Source organism: Brassica rapa, chromosome A10, assembly GCF_000309985.2.
Source record: "Brassica rapa cultivar Chiifu-401-42 chromosome A10, CAAS_Brap_v3.01, whole genome shotgun sequence".
In the NCBI taxonomy this organism is placed as follows: Eukaryota; Viridiplantae; Streptophyta; class Magnoliopsida; order Brassicales; family Brassicaceae; genus Brassica; species Brassica rapa.
Window position 1 is genome coordinate 2,484,188 of NC_024804.2, and position 15,354 is coordinate 2,499,541.

The 15,354-nt window shown below is 40.1% G+C and overlaps 4 protein-coding genes and 1 non-coding gene across 7 annotated transcripts; 3 read left to right on the plus strand and 2 right to left on the minus strand.

Annotated features, from left to right (window-relative positions):
• The first annotated feature begins 362 nt into the window (after nt 1-362).
• Nucleotides 363-6,731, plus strand: LOC103844083 (ATPase family AAA domain-containing protein At1g05910). Of its 2 annotated transcripts, none has more exons than XM_033282348.1 (11): nt 363-741; nt 1,059-1,325; nt 1,602-1,733; nt 1,822-3,636; nt 3,719-3,907; nt 4,068-4,204; nt 4,781-5,020; nt 5,314-5,500; nt 5,592-5,657; nt 5,770-6,019; nt 6,130-6,731. In XM_033282348.1, the coding sequence occupies exons 2-11, from the start codon at nt 1,104-1,106 to the stop codon at nt 6,513-6,515; spliced, it is 3,624 nt and encodes a 1,207-aa protein (XP_033138239.1). In that variant the 5' UTR covers nt 363-741; nt 1,059-1,103; the 3' UTR covers nt 6,516-6,731. The 2 variants fall into 2 exon arrangements, with proteins under 2 accessions (XP_033138239.1, XP_009119105.2); XM_009120857.2 differs by having other exon boundaries at nt 366-741; nt 1,632-1,733.
• Nucleotides 6,732-7,099: 368 nt separating this feature from the next.
• Nucleotides 7,100-7,756, plus strand: LOC103844082 (B3 domain-containing protein At1g05920). The gene has a single exon (XM_009120854.3). It carries the CDS (start codon nt 7,100-7,102, stop codon nt 7,754-7,756), a length of 657 nt encoding a protein of 218 aa, XP_009119102.2.
• A 670-nt stretch (nt 7,757-8,426) lies between these two features.
• LOC103844080 (protein SEMI-ROLLED LEAF 2) lies at nt 8,427-13,853 on the minus strand. The gene is made up of 20 exons (XM_009120852.3): nt 13,631-13,853; nt 13,252-13,416; nt 12,969-13,043; nt 12,758-12,873; nt 12,552-12,666; nt 12,346-12,474; nt 12,222-12,269; nt 12,013-12,137; nt 11,734-11,930; nt 11,360-11,649; nt 10,945-11,094; nt 10,664-10,861; nt 10,433-10,582; nt 10,177-10,252; nt 9,980-10,107; nt 9,706-9,879; nt 9,344-9,490; nt 9,117-9,251; nt 8,842-9,036; nt 8,427-8,752 (listed from the first exon to the last, which is right to left on the minus strand). The coding sequence occupies exons 2-20, from the start codon at nt 13,384-13,386 to the stop codon at nt 8,594-8,596; spliced, it is 2,742 nt and encodes a 913-aa protein (XP_009119100.1). The 5' UTR covers nt 13,387-13,416; nt 13,631-13,853; the 3' UTR covers nt 8,427-8,593.
• A 243-nt stretch (nt 13,854-14,096) lies between these two features.
• On the minus strand, nt 14,097-15,260 carry LOC103844081 (uncharacterized). Of its 2 annotated transcripts, XM_009120853.3 has the most exons (3): nt 15,049-15,260; nt 14,466-14,925; nt 14,097-14,385 (listed from the first exon to the last, which is right to left on the minus strand). In XM_009120853.3, the coding sequence occupies exons 2-3, from the start codon at nt 14,922-14,924 to the stop codon at nt 14,227-14,229; spliced, it is 618 nt and encodes a 205-aa protein (XP_009119101.1). In that variant the 5' UTR covers nt 14,925; nt 15,049-15,260; the 3' UTR covers nt 14,097-14,226. The 2 variants fall into 2 exon arrangements, with proteins under 2 accessions (XP_009119101.1, NP_001288994.1); NM_001302065.1 differs by lacking the exon at nt 15,049-15,260 and having other exon boundaries at nt 14,227-14,385; nt 14,466-14,924.
• TRNAT-UGU lies at nt 15,196-15,267 on the plus strand. Its single transcript has one exon. It is a non-coding gene; the product is annotated as a tRNA-Thr (tRNA).
• The last annotated feature ends 87 nt before the right edge of the window (nt 15,268-15,354 follow it).

Here is a 15,354-nt window from a genome sequence, read left to right on the forward strand (position 1 = left end):
CATTCAAATATGTCGAATTATTATAGTTAATATGTAAATAATCCTGACAAAATATTATAGTAAATATAATTAATGAGATAGTTAAAAAGTGAGAAAATGAATGTAAAAGATATTAACTTATTTAGTAAATATAATAGATGAAGGGTTAGAATTGATTAACAATATAATAAAAATCTTTTAAAAAATCAATTAAGATAAGCAAGTATTATTTTCTACTGCTATCCATGTTTCCAAACAATTCTCATTTATACTACTATCCATGTTTCCAAACAATTCTCATTTATACTATTATCCAAGTTTCCAAACAACTCTCAAATGTACTTCAGTTTTAATAATATAGATATTTTCTACAATAAATAACTGTTTGGATGACTGATATATAACCAAACCTGTGGGTTTAAAAGTGAATTTTAAATTAAGGTAATTATTGGACCACAATTTAAAGTTATGGGGTCAATAATTAATATAAGATAATATTGAGGGAGTTATTTCAAAATAATCCAAACTTATAAGGAGAATATCCACGGACTAGGAAAGCCAGGGATAGAGATATCCTGACGTCCAAACAGGGAGTGAGGTAAACAAAATTTATTAAAGCAGCAGCCGGAAAAAAAAACAAAAAGGAAGAAAGAAAAAAAAAAACGCAAGAAGAAGAAGAAGAAGAAGAGCAACGAAGACGAACCAGTCTCCACTGACACACCTCTCGATCTTTCTCCCCTTTCACTTTCCTCCAATCTCCAGGTTTCTCGCGTCTCTACGTTTATCACCAATCCGTTACGCTTGCTCGATTTCGCATTATCTCTCCGTTTGATTGATTTTAGCTCCTCTTTGAGTTCTATTAGCTTAATAATGCAATCGGATAAACAATAATCTCTTCTCCGTTGTGTAGATTTACTCGAACTGATCACTCGTCCGGCTCCAGTTTCTAGGGCTTGGTTTAGGATTTTGAATTGTTTAAGCTCGGAGGTCTATGAATGCATGTCTATTAGCTCTGTGTATTTCATTTTCTATTGGCTATGTTTGCTGGAATGTGATGTGTGAATCTTTGAGTTTTGTAGTTTATGGAAGTAAGATAAGTCAATCAGGCGTAAGCATTTTTCAGTATGCATCCGAAGGGATCGAGTCAAGGAGATGGTTCGGATACTAAGGCGGTTAGAAGCAGCGATAGGCTTAGGAGGAGACCTAAATTGTATGGTCGCTCATACTATTACTACTCGCCCAACTTGCATAACAGGAAAAGAAACACCAAGACGAGAACCGCGGCTTCGCAGATCGCTAAGATGCTGCATAAAGGGAACAAGCCAGCACGGGCTTCGAGCGCCACGGTAAGCGTCAAACACCAACATTCTGAAAGTACCACTGGATGTTGTTTGGTCTGTTTATGTGAATGAATGGAAAGAGGAGTTGTTGTTATTAAGTTTACTGCAGTTAAGAGCATTTCTACTTCCCCTGAGTTTTAAGTTGATGCCAGTTTCTATGATTGTTTATGCCGTTATGGGGTTTCACTTTGGAGAAGATGATCATTTTAGTCCAGCGATAATAGCTTTTGTCCTATTAGTGACCTGTATTGCATACTGTTTATCTTGGTCTAATTAAACTAGAATGTTGGTAACGTTGCTAATGACGTACAGCCAGTTGCATCCGACCTCCGGCGTTCCACTAGGAAGAGAAGACTTTCTGTAAATCTTGAAGACTATACTGACAGTTCTGGAGGGGAGGATGAAGATATGATGGTCAGGATATTTTCCTCTTGATTATTTTGAAGCTACTTTAGAAGTAATGTGTTATGCCTTATAAGAATAAGTTTCTGATCTTTTACAGAGTCCAGCATATCGAACTTTAAGGAGTAGAGTCAGTAATGGAGTTCATCGAAATAGAAAGGCCAAGGAAACTGAATCAGCACCACGGCGTGAAGGTCTTCGTCCTCGTCGTTCAAAGATAATTGCTAATAAACGTCTGAAAACAGAATCTGGCGCCAATCAAGATTCTTCTGAGGAGAAAGATGGCCCAGAAGAAACCGAGAATGGAAATGAACTAGATGACCATGATGCTGATGATGGTGAAGATGAGGTTGAGGCTGAAGACGAGGGTAATGGAGAAGATGAGGGGGATGGCGAAGATGAGGAAGAAGATGGCGACGATGATGAAGATGAAGAACAGGAGGGAAGGAAGAGATATGATCTGCGAAACCGTGCTGAAGTGCGTAGGATGCCTACAGAAGAAATTAACAAGCAACAACAACCTAGATCTCCCCGGAGAGTGTTGCATCAAGGCATGGGTACCAGGAATGGAAGGGATGTTAGGAGAGGTGGGTCTAGGCTTCACAAGCGCCATCGCTTTGCAAGAACAGATGATTCAGATGATTCTCTTCTTGTGGATGAGTTGGATCAGGGCCCTGCGATTCCATGGGCTCGAGGTGGAAACAGATCTGGACCACCTTGGCTATTTGGGGGTTTGGACACGTACGGGTCAAGTTCATTGGGGTTGAATGCTGGAGCTTCTGGTTGGGGTCACCAAAGTGATGGTTTAACCGCATTAACTTCCGGGGTTCAGACTGCTGGGCCAAGCTCTAAAGGAGGTGCAGATATTCAGCCACTGCAGATCAATGAGAATATTAATTTTGACGACATTGGTGGGCTATCCGAATATATTAATGATTTGAAGGAAATGGTTTTCTTTCCGTTGCTGTACCCAGAGTTCTTTGCAAGTTACAACATTACTCCTCCCAGAGGTGTATTGCTGTGTGGTCCTCCAGGCACTGGTAAAACACTGATTGCTCGAGCATTGGCATGTGCTGCTTCAAAAGCTGGACAGAAAGTTAGCTTTTATATGCGAAAGGGTGCTGATGTCCTTAGCAAGTGGGTTGGCGAGGCTGAGAGACAACTAAAGCTACTCTTTGAGGAGGCTCAGCGAAATCAGCCTTCGATAATCTTTTTTGATGAAATTGATGGTCTTGCTCCTGTAAGATCTAGCAAGCAGGAGCAGATACATAATTCTATTGTTTCAACTTTGCTGGCGCTGATGGATGGCCTTGATTCTCGTGGTCAAGTTGTTCTCATTGGAGCAACAAACAGGGTAGATGCAATAGATGGAGCATTACGCCGCCCTGGCAGATTCGATCGAGAGTTCAATTTTTCTTTACCAGGCTGCGAAGCACGAGCCGAAATATTGGATATCCACACTCGTAAATGGAAAAATCCTCCTAGTCGTGAGCTCAAAGAGGAACTGGCAGCTAGTTGTGTAGGGTATTGTGGTGCTGATCTGAAAGCTTTGTGCACTGAAGCTGCCATTCGTGCTTTTCGTGAGAAATATCCACAAGTTTATACCAGTGACGATAAATATGCCATAGATGTTGGGTTGGTTAAGGTTAACAAGAGCCACTTTGTAGAGGCAATGTCAGCTATTACTCCTGCTGCCCATAGAGGGTCTGTTGTGCAGTCCAGACCACTCTCTCCGGTTGTATTGCCATGTTTACATCGACACCTCCTTGGATCCATGAGTTTAATATCAGATATTTTTCCCTCGTCAGCCATGTCATCAGAGTTGACCAAGCTGTCAATGCTTTCATTTGGATCCGCAATTCCTCTCGTTTATCGTCCTCGACTCCTGCTGCTTGGTGGTGAAGGAGTTGGACTGGTAATTGCTCGTAGTTTCGTGTGATTATTTTCAGAAGGCTTTATTACTTTAAACTGAATTAACTTACTTGTTAGCTTAACAGGATCATCTTGGACCTGCTATCTTACACGAGCTAGAAAAATTTCCTATTCACTCTCTGGGACTTCCATCTCTTCTTTCGGATCCTGGTGCCAAGACCCCAGAGGAGGCGTTAGTACATATATTTAGTGAAGCTAGGAGAACAACACCTTCGATACTTTACATACCGATGTTCAATAATTGGTGGGAAAATGTAAGTGTTTTTCTTACTACCTAAATTCATTTTGCTGCAGTTACTTTGGCAGATGATGTTTGCTGTTTGCTTAATAGAACAGCTTGTCCTATTGGTTGTAGCAGGAACTGCTTTGAGTTTTAAGTAGCCAGTCTAATGATCTTAATCCTAATGACTGCAGGCGCATGAACAGCTAAGGGCTGTATTTCTGACTTTGTTAGAAGAACTGCCATCAAATCTGCCCATATTATTACTTGCTACATCTTATGGTGAATTATCTGATTTTGAAGAGCAGTCAGTATTTGACAATCGATCTGTGTAAGTTTATGCTCTACTTGTAAATTTGTAATCACCTTATCACGTACCATTGTACAGATTTATTACTGGCTTTTCTTTTGTTTTCTAGAAAATCTGGTAGGTAACTTTCTTTGAAGTTTGGTTATGAGCCAACAGTTTGTTAACTAGGATCTCAGTGTAATATGATAATGTGTGAGCTTGTTCTGAGAGCCAGTCATCCCTTCAGTGTCAAAGCATGCATTGCGGTTGTGTGTGCATATTAGTCTTGAGTTAATATATGAATCTGTTGATGCTTATGTTGTCGAAGTTAGTGTTTTTGGTTTGTCTGATGTTGATCACCTTGAGCTTTCTTAACACTAAGCATGTATGACCATATAAAGTTATGAACTTATATACTATTTTTGACAAGTTATGGAAGGTCAGACAAATTCTGAGAATTGGCATTGCCTTTTTATTGGTTTCATACGCCAACTTAGCATACTCTTTCCTAGACTCTAGCTATAGATCTAGCTTTTTCATTCTTTTGGTTGTCCATGTATAGATTCCACGGTTGTGGTTTATTACTCCGTTTCTTAGATTGTGTCCTCTTGCTTTCAGTTATACTGTGGACAAACTATCAGGCGAAGACAGGTCTTTGTTCTTTGACCGTTTGATTGAAGCTGCTCTCTCAGTCATTTCAGGCTTAAACGGCAAACCTGATGGACCGCCCTTTCCAGAACTTCCCAAGCTTCCAAAAGAACCTACTGGTCCAAAACCGGCAGAAATAAAAGCCAAGGTTGAAGCAGAGCAGCATGCCCTTCGACGATTGCGTATGTGTCTCAGAGACGTTTGCAATAGGTAAATGTGTATTGGCCTTGACTTTTATAAAAAAACATCCATTGAAAGTGTTCTCGACCCTTAATCTTCTGGAAATTGAAGGCCTACCGCCTAAAAGTTTCAAATGTTCTCTTTAAATCTATATGGAGGCCTAGAGATGAAAAAATTTGAATATAAAAGCACTTAAATTAGCTTTCAAATTTTACATTTGGTAGCCTTGTTTAGTATATCATGTAGAGAGTTTTCTTGGGGTCCCGTTTTAATTATCTCGTTACTTTAAATAATATAACTTGTAGTATACTTTTGCTGTGCAGGATACTATATGATAAAAGATTCAGCGCATTCCACTTCCCAGTTACTGACGAGGATGCTCCAAACTATCGCACAATAATTCAAAATCCAATGGATACGGCTACTCTGCTGCAGCGTGTTGATGCTGGGCAGTACCTCACATGTTCACCGTTCTTGCAAGATGTTGATCTCATTGTGAAAAATGCCAAGGTGCACTCCTATTTTACAACACATGGCTATAAAACCTTGACGATTTAGAGAATGTGGTCTCATTTACAAGATGTTGATCTCATTTATCCAGGCTTACAATGGAGATGATTACGCTGGAGCGAGAATTGTCAGTAGAGCCTACGAGCTTCGAGATGTAGTATGTTTGCTAGTCTCTTTTGAGTCCTTTTATAGCTTTCAATGAAAATTTGTTGCAGGCATAGCATCCCCCAGAGCTTTCCTCTGAAGCCATAATTGTCTTTGTGTTTCAGGTGCATGGGATGCTGGCGCAGATGGACCCAGCACTGCTAACATATTGTGACAAGATCGCAGCTGAAGGTGGTCCTGCACAGATACCAGATGATCTGAGTGGATCTATCCTTGGTTTAGCTCCTGTAGTGCAGATGGGGACTGTTACTAGATCCAGTGCCCGACTTCGAAACGTGCAGCCAGAGGTTAATATAGATCGAGATCATGAAGGTCTTAAAAAGCCTAAGAAAACAGCTGATGCTGCCTCTACAGGTAATGCCACTGCAAACGAATATATGGTTCTTGTTTCACGTGTGAAGAATCAAACTACTTGTTGCTGGATATAGAACAACGCTTGATAATGTTTATGTTGCGGTGAACAGATTCAGCTTCAGACAAACCAGAACACCAAGATTCAGACGTAGAAATGACACCTCTGGAAGCAGCCAAATCAAACTCATCAGCGCCTTGTTCAGCAGAAGATCCGCCGAGAAAAGAGGATGAGGCTTGTGGGGAAGAAGTGAGTGGTGATTGCTCCCAAGATTCTGTGAAGTCAGACGAAGACATGTCAAGCGAGATAGAATCTGTAAAGGGAGTGCTGATGGAGCGTACTGAAAGCTACAGCATTCCGCAGATGGAGAGGATCTACACTCGAATCATGAAGGGTGTACTCGAGACTCTGGACAAAGGACTTGGTGATGATCAAAGCCCTAAGCATTCAATTTTGAGATTTTTATCGGAATTCGCTCAGCTTCAGGCGAATTTCTGAGGCTAAAACCTTTTCTCATATCAGTTAGAAATCTTAAGAAAAAAAAAATGAAAGGAACATCAAGTTTTTTTTTCTAAATCGTGGATTTTTTTTTTTAATTTGACTGAAATAGTTGCAAAGAACAAAAAAAGGTAGAAGTTAATCAGTAGGATCTGATCTTCTTGTAAAGTTGAAGAAGTCTGCACCTTTATATCTAAAACAGGCTTAAAAGTAAACGAAAAAAGAAAGGATTTGTCGATTTAATCTTTAGGTTTATGCTTGTATCAATCGTGAGCTAGAAGTAGAACATAACACAAACGGACCAATTAGGAACGTGATTAGCTCCTCTCTCTCGCTTGAGTTTCCGTTATGACCGTTGGGGATGAGTTTTAGCGGGAACCTAACTAACTTCTTGGACGAGATATTAAAGAATCAAGAGAAAAAAAAAAAGAACACTCTGAATTTGCCTCGCGTCTTATATTAATCGGCAAGATAGTTCCTCTCTCTCTCTCACTCAGCCACTTCTTGTCCTCTTCATCTCGACGGTCCCTAACTTCTTGAATCAACACAGCTTAGAAGAAGAGATGAGCTTGTATAAAGATATAATGTGGAACCTTCCAGGATTCTCCAAAACTGCCAAAGACAAGAAAGAAGAAGAGAGAATGAGGAGAATCTTCCACCTCTTCCCCAAAAGAAAAAGATCCCTTCGAAGTCCCCCCAACAAGAAACACTCTCCTCCTCCTCCTCCTCTCTCAAAACTCCCCATAAAGAAACGAACTGTTTACCAATACACCACCACCACGAAGACTCCCCAATGGATCCGCCGCTTGAAAAAAGACTTGAACATAGCCGACGACCCCTTCCTCCTCGCGGAGAAGCCTCTCGACCTCGACGACGTGGATCCAGAACAAAACCGTCTCTCCATCCCTTTCCAGACCCTAAAGAGAAACGACTTCTTGACGTGTGACGAGGGGATGATTCTTGGAGACGAGAGGATCAATAATGAGGGGAGGATTGGTGTGGCTGCGTGTCTCGTTGATCAAAGGAATAAACAGTGGAAGATGGTTTTGAAGAAGTGGGTTCGTGTGTCTGACTCAGGGAAAGTCCTCCAGAGTTTTCTGTTGAGTGGTGCATGGAGTGACGTCGTTGAGGCTAATGAGTTGAGAGATGGAGATAACATCAGTCTATGGTCTTTCAGGCTCAATGGGTTCCTCTTCTTTGCTCTTGACTTTGCAGGTGACTCCGTAGACTTCTTAGAGTAAGTTAAGGGGAGTGTTATTGGATCATACTAGGGTTTATGGGATCATATAGTCTTGTGAGGTTTCTCTTTCGAATCATAGATGAAAACTGGTTGAAACACAAACCTTAAGGCGTTTTCTTTCTGTTTTAACGATGGAGGTTGTCACCATACTTTGTTTATATGAATTGTATATACTCTTGACAGTACTCTGGTTTGTTGCTTGATCCACACGACACATAAATCTAATTTTCAGCAAACTCCAATCTACTCAAGTTAAAACACGTTTCAAGAGGATCTTGAGCTCCTCTTGAAGCTCAATCATTCAGAATCATTATCTACCTTTGAGTAACCATATAACTTCAGGGCATTCTATAGTTTTTGGTCTAGTAACTTCTTGTGAGTGTAATATACAAACTTAGGGCTCAAATGGGATTGTGATCTCTGTATAATTAGTAACATGTCCCCTTTTTTTTTGTTTCAGATCTTTTACTATTGTATGATCTTTAACAGTTTGACATGAGTTTGGGTCTTGTTTGGTCTACTTTAGTTGTTAGTAACACCAATGATTTCTTGTATCAATCATATCTCAACTTCTAAACCTTCCATTGCCGGATGGAATTGGTCCAAACCATGCAATTGTTTTGACCTTAAATCTTTACCATCTGATGATTAATTGTTAATAAGAAATATGATTTTAGTAAAAATTGATGTGTCATCTCTCTGTGAGTCCTAACTCACTTTAATATATTAAGATTAGATGAAGCACAAGATTACACGTGATAATATATATATATGTATACACTATGCCGTGTGTCTATAAATAAGTTACACATGCAAGATTTTCAAGAATGTACCGGCTTTAACATCCGGCTGCTTTCAAGAACTCATCGTAAGGGCTTGAAGAAGGTAACCGAAACGAGTTTTGTTCCACTTCCAGTGCGCAGAATGGAAGCTGGCCTTGAGGTTGGACTTGTGCCACAGTCAGTGCCTTGTGATCATCTTCATCAGCTTCTTCTGTCTGTAACACACAAGGAAAACAAAAATGATTACCAAAAGGAGATTATAAAGTTTGATGGGAGGACAGTTGAAGAACAGACTCTCTCTCACCTCATCTAGAAGAAAGAGTTCATCCTCTTCTGAGAGAGTTACAGCTTTGGTTGCCTCAGGTTTGAAACTTCGAAGCACGGACATCTTTTGATGCTTACCCGTCACAAGAGCCTCACACTGATTCATCATTTGGTCGTAAGGTACAGGGATGGAGGAAACAGGGAGGCTTGCAACTTGCCTAGCAGTTTCTGATACCTACACACCAACAATTAAGAAGAATTACATTTAAAAGAAAAAAGATCACACAAGCACTAAGTAAGTGTATGTATATTTACCGATTCTAGCAACTCGTTGACACTCAGAACATCTGCTGGGTTAGTGTTTGTGGACAAGGATTTATTGTGGCCAGGCTCACTCCCACTAGCCCCCGGAGAAGCTCCTTCAAATGCCACTATTGCTGAAAGCTCAACCTGAAGGATCCAACACAATTGCAATTAAGGAACTCTCACTCCCTGAAGCAAAAAAAGTGTAATTAAGTTTCTAATGAAGTCATTATTATTACCTCATCAAAAGCTGGAACTTCTGTTTCATTAAGAGGAGAACTACTAGATCCTGGTGTGTCCATGAACATTGGTGCGCCAAGAGGGTGTGCATCCTCATCTCTCGAAAAATCTGACTCAATTTCCTTTCTCAAATTTGATTCCTCCTCCTGAGAGCATAACACAAAACATTTTTAGAAAAAGGTCAAGATATAGAATGCTCCTGCGAGTACTAAACATAGCATTAGTACTAAACTCATGGTTTCTTTATATTCAATATAGCTTTATCTGCTGATTTGGCTATAAGATCAAACCCATCTTCCACCAAATATAAGAACTACAATGAATGAATACATTTTATTGTCATTTTAAACTGGAAAAGTACCTCGGATAATATCTGAAATTTCGATGTGAACTGAGTGATAACGATTTCCTTCAGGAAACTATCATTTGAGACAACCGCTGAGGAGTTGAGAGCAGCACAATCATCTTCCTGTGGAGATCCAGAACATGCAGCACGCAGTCTGATATCTCCTTCCAGCACAAGAGAAGGATCAACCTGTTAAGAACATGATGAATTGCACATACGGATTAGAAGACAGCTGAGCACCCAAACGCAAGGGATTTGAAAACGGATGCAATAGTTAACAAAAGCTCACCATTTGGGCAGTTAAAGATTCTTTGACAAGTGGAATTAGCTCCGGTATATTGGAGATCTTGGCACTAAAAATGAGCAAGTATGATGCAAACGTGAAGATGGATCTTCTACGTGAGAGCTGCATACCTCCTTCAGAATCATACCAGAAATATATGTCAGAAACAAACTCAAGAGCATTAAACATAGTCTTTCACTTACCATCTTGATTCAATGAGAGATTTCGAAGAGAGAACGCCAGCTGAAAACACCGCACCAGAGCCATATGATTTGATCTCTGCCATTAGCAACAATCACCAAATCAGAGAAAATTTTACATACTCAAAAAATGCCTTCCCATCTACATAGGGAGGATCCATCACGTAAACAAAGTTCATAACCATTAAATCCAGTGTTTAAATTCATTTTTAATTTTAAAGAATCAAGGAGCATATTCCACTTGGTGGCTACAACTAACCTTTGCTACTGAAAACAAAAGAGTGATATTAAACGTGCTGGCCATGGCCACTAAATTTGCAGGTGTATTCTCGGTAGAAGTTGCTTGGATCCATAGGGATGAAAGAAGCATATTCACTTGGTGACTACTCAGTCGAAGTGAACATAACGACTGTAAACAGCATGAAAGCACACTATCAAATCACACTCAAATCCATAAGAAAAGTGCCAATTAATATCATAAGAAACATACTTTTATACCATCATCGACATCCTTTAAGCTCTCCAAGGACAGACAACCATCTGAGGCTTCATCATATTGGTCTGACCAAGGCAAACGAAGAGTACGAAGAAGCAGGACAGAGAATACATTATGCGCCTCAACTCTAGTCTCACAGTCTGCGTGGGACATCGCAAGGAGCAGTTGGTGAAACAAGGCATCCGGAAACACCTGGGACACACCCCACCGTAAATCCGTTAGAAACAGAATAATTGCCGCAAGTTTCAGTAAAACAAAAACAAAATCTCACTTACTTTCTTGTGGTAAGATACATTTGGGACCACTGATACTATATGTGCAGCACGGAGAGTGGCTGACGCTGTGGTCCTAGCAACGAGTACATTAGTTGATATCGTCTCAAGAACCACTGCCAACATATCAAGAATTGGCCCTGCATCCCCAACCTTAGAGCAAACCAACAAAAAAGTTATTGAAAATTTGTTTCAAAAAGATAAAAAAATCTTAATGTTTTCGATAAAAAGGTTGTAAACTAAAAAAAATTAATTGAATTAATTGAATTGTCATTGGTTAAAAGTTATTAAAAATTAAAACTACAGAAAACTATATATTTATTATAGCGATTTAACGTATTTTTTTTTAATATGCATGAAAACACTAAAAAAATCTATCTTTGTAGGACGGAGGCAAGTATAATACAGTCCAACTAACCTTGTTTGAGAGCTCTGCGATGCAATTTTCTAACGCATGCTGCATCTCAGAGTTCTGCTTCGTTCCATCAGCAGACAGATCAGATTCAGCTGCGTTTTGAAGGCATTTCCGCAAGTGCTTAATCAAGTCAGCTATTACAGCAGTCAGGGCGCCTGAAGCCTGCTGCTTAGCGTGTAGCACAAGGCATGTGGCTACATTAACCATGTTAACTTGAACACCCTGTTGCTTCATTACATTCTTATGATCCAAGTGCTTGATTAAAGAAGATACCAACACATGACAATTTTCTCCTGCTTTTCCATACACTTGTTTTAGTCAGTAGCAGCCTAGAAGACGAGTTAAAATTTAAGGAAATTTAGATATCAATCTCTGACCTGATTCTTCGAGACGAGACTGAAGAAACAATAAAACAGAAGAGGCGACGCCCTTCTCTGGAGACCAGTAACTTCCACAGTCAAAAGCATTCAAAAGCGGTTCCAGAACACGGCGAAGAGTTGTGGTTTCCTTTGCTAATTTGGCTATGTTGCAAAGGCAGGCCATAGACCAGTATGAGGGGCTCTTCGAATTATCCCTGAATGGATTTAACAAATAAATCAAATAACAATTAAAAGATGCATTTAACAAGTGACAATAAAGTTATTGAGAAGCCTTACATGTTTTCCTCAGTCACAGGATTATTACGTTTGAAAGAAACCCATTTACTCATTTTGGGAATTGAATTTTCACCAGCCTCGTTGGTCTCCAAATCCATATAATTCTCCAGAATCACACACATAATCTAATTCAAGATGAAAGAAAAAAAAAGAGTTCATGATCAACAACAATGCACCATCACTGTTTGTTAAAGTAACCGATGACTCACCAAATCCAAGTCCATTGATAGTTGTGAATGCTCACCAATGAAAGACACCTGGCAGTAACTATTGGTTAGTAACATGCTGCACATATCAATTTATATATAGGATATGTTTTGTGTAAACCATTACCATGAATGCCAAAGCTTGCATTCCTGCTGGCCGTAATTGGAGTGATCTTTCATCATCCCCCAGTTCTTGAGCAAGTTGACAAAGTTTAGGTATTAGCCCTTCTAAGTTGAACATGTGCGAATTCTCAGTCTGTATTTAAGCAAATGTGGATTGAGCAGAGACCAAAAGAAGATGAAACAATGCCTAAAATAAGGCTCAAATGTAACCTGTAAGCTAATAAAGTCAACGAGGGTATTGCAACCCAAAATCTGCACTTCTTCCTCTTTTGTTTGCTCCAAAAGAGTTCGGACAATGCTTAGCAAACTACACGAAAATAGAGGCCTACAAGAAAACAAAAAAATGTGATAATTTATTCCTCAAATAATCAGAATATACCAAATCAAACTTTATCCTGTAAGAAACTACTACTTACATCTGCTCCTTACATGAGGAAAGCATTTTCTTGTAAATGCACAAGACGACTTTGACTGATCCGATATTTCCATTTCGCAGCTCTTTGTAACATTTTTGCTCAAGGTACTCTGTAATCTGTCAACCAAAGCAAAGAAGATTAAAACTGAGAGAAGAAGTATATGCTAAGCAAATAGGGAATAAGAGATAATAAAAATAAATAAAGTAACTACCTTTGGGATTCGTAAAGGATTCCTTGACGCATACTCACAAAGCTTGCCAATTTTTCTATCATCTGGTTCAGCATCCTGCCAAACCACAACATGGAAAACATAAACTTTTAAAAAAACATGTGTAGCAAAACCCCATTGAACCAACAAGTTATAAAACATCAACAAACCTACAACGGAAAAAAAAAAGACAATGTAGATTATCCTCATTAGTACTCAAAGAAAGAAATATAATTTAGAATAATGATTGATATAGATACAAAAGAGAAAGAAAAAAAGAGATGACCTGGTTGCGAGGGAAGATTTCAGCGAGCATGTGCTTGTAACGTTTAAGGGGATGACGAGACCTGGGACGCAAGGAAGGACAGAAGAAACAGAGGTTACCACAGGCGGGCAAAACCCGTCTGGATATAACCCCCATTCTCTTCTATTATCCTCTTCTTCTTCTTCCCTGCAATGCAAACCAATTAAAAAAAAACAATAATAAGAAGATACGTCTGAGATAAATCAAGAAAAATTGTACCCCCAGCAGCAATGCGGTTCTGATAGAACCCTAATTCTATCCCCCCAGCAAAAAAAAAAGGGAGAGAAAAGAAAAAAGGAATCAAATTTACGGAAATGGAAATTATTCAGAAAAGAAAAGGAAAAAGAGATGGTAACCTCACCTAGGAAGACGGAGGAAGAGGCAGTTGAGGGAAGAATGAAGGAAAATCTAATCCCCCCGCTCAAAGCTGGCATTTTAATCATCGTTAACAAATCTTTTAAACCTTCTCTCTTTCCGCCATTATTGTCGGAAAGTGTCAGTCCGAGGAACTCTTTAAATTACTAAATTACCCTTCAATCATCTTGTCTGAATCACCCGAACCTTGTACACTTGGTCCGGATTTTAGAAGTTTCTTAAAATAAGCACTCGGTGCAAAATCGTCGGCCCGTGCGCTAAGATACAACTAATGGGCCGAGTAAGTTAGCCCAATATAAAACAAAACCCATCCAACATTTGAACAAGTTACACTAGCCTTGCCTTGCAGTGATCAGGAGCAAGAGGAGATCAAGTAGAAACAGTTGATGACCTCAATCACAGAGACAGGTTCTAAAGAGTCTATGCTAAAGAAGCACGCAACCTCGTGGAACTACTTCACACGCATAGAACATTCTTTTCATTAGGAGTTAATTAAAAACACTAATACCCAAGTCAAGGTCTACCAAACACACATACTAGTAAGAATCAACAAGTTCTAAAAAAAAAAGATTGCATCTCTCTCTAGCGATGAGGAGGACCACACTTGATGTTGTAACGCCCAGCCAGCTCCTGCGCAACACGATCGTGGGTAAGTTTATCAATCATCTCAAACTTCTTGTGATGCGTAGTCACCGTCTCAGACTGCTGTTTCGCCAGCTCCTCCGCCTCCTCCAGCTGCTTCTGCAACCACACACACTCAAAAAAACACATCAAAACCACATTCACAGTGGAGAGAGAGAGTACTACAGATCAAACTCAACCTTAATCATAAACGCAGCTTCAGCAGTGTGTTTCCTCACAAGCCTCTTAACTCTCTGGGCCTTATCAAACTCAGCATCACTCGGATCCACCCAGCGAAACTGGATCGTCCTCCCAGGCTTCTTGGGCCTATCGCTAAACATCGCGGGCCTAGCAGCAGAGGCTCTCACGGGTCTCGGCATCCCAGCGACCATGAACGGGAACTGAGAGACGGTTTCGATCACGGCCTTCGCCGTCTGCTCGGACTCCATCTCGACGAGGACACCCGTCGGAAGCTCCTTGGGGCCTAGGTAGTTAGGCAAGAAGATGACATCCTTGACGGTGCCGAACTGGCTGAAGGCGGATTCAACGACGGATTTGGAGGCGTGGGGAGTGAGCTCGTCTACGTAGACAGTGCGACGGACTCGAGAGAGAAAGGATTCGTACTTTTCTTCTTCTTCTTCTTCTTCCGGATTCGCCATTCTAAATCAGAGAGACGAATCTAGGGTTTATGTAACTTTCCCAATCTAGAATCCGGTTCTAACAGAGATGGAGTAAACCAAAAAAAAATACGATTCGAGGATGGAGATCAAAGGAACTATTTACCTTCGCGAATCGTCTCGGAGGAGGAAGGAGAAACCGCCTGTTTGATCGAGAGCCGATGCTTTGTTTGTTTGTTTGTTCGGGAAACAAAATAATGACGATTGTTGTAGTATATGGGTATAAGCTTATTAGTGGGAAAATGTTACCAAAGCCCGTATAGCTCAGTGGTAGAGCGTCAGTCTTGTAAACTGAAGGTCCGTAGTTCGATCCTGCGTGTGGGCACTTTTTTAAATTCTATCTAGGACCTACTTTCACGTGCAATTTAAACTTTTCCTTTTCTTTTTTTTGTTCAAGTAAGGAAATGTTAAC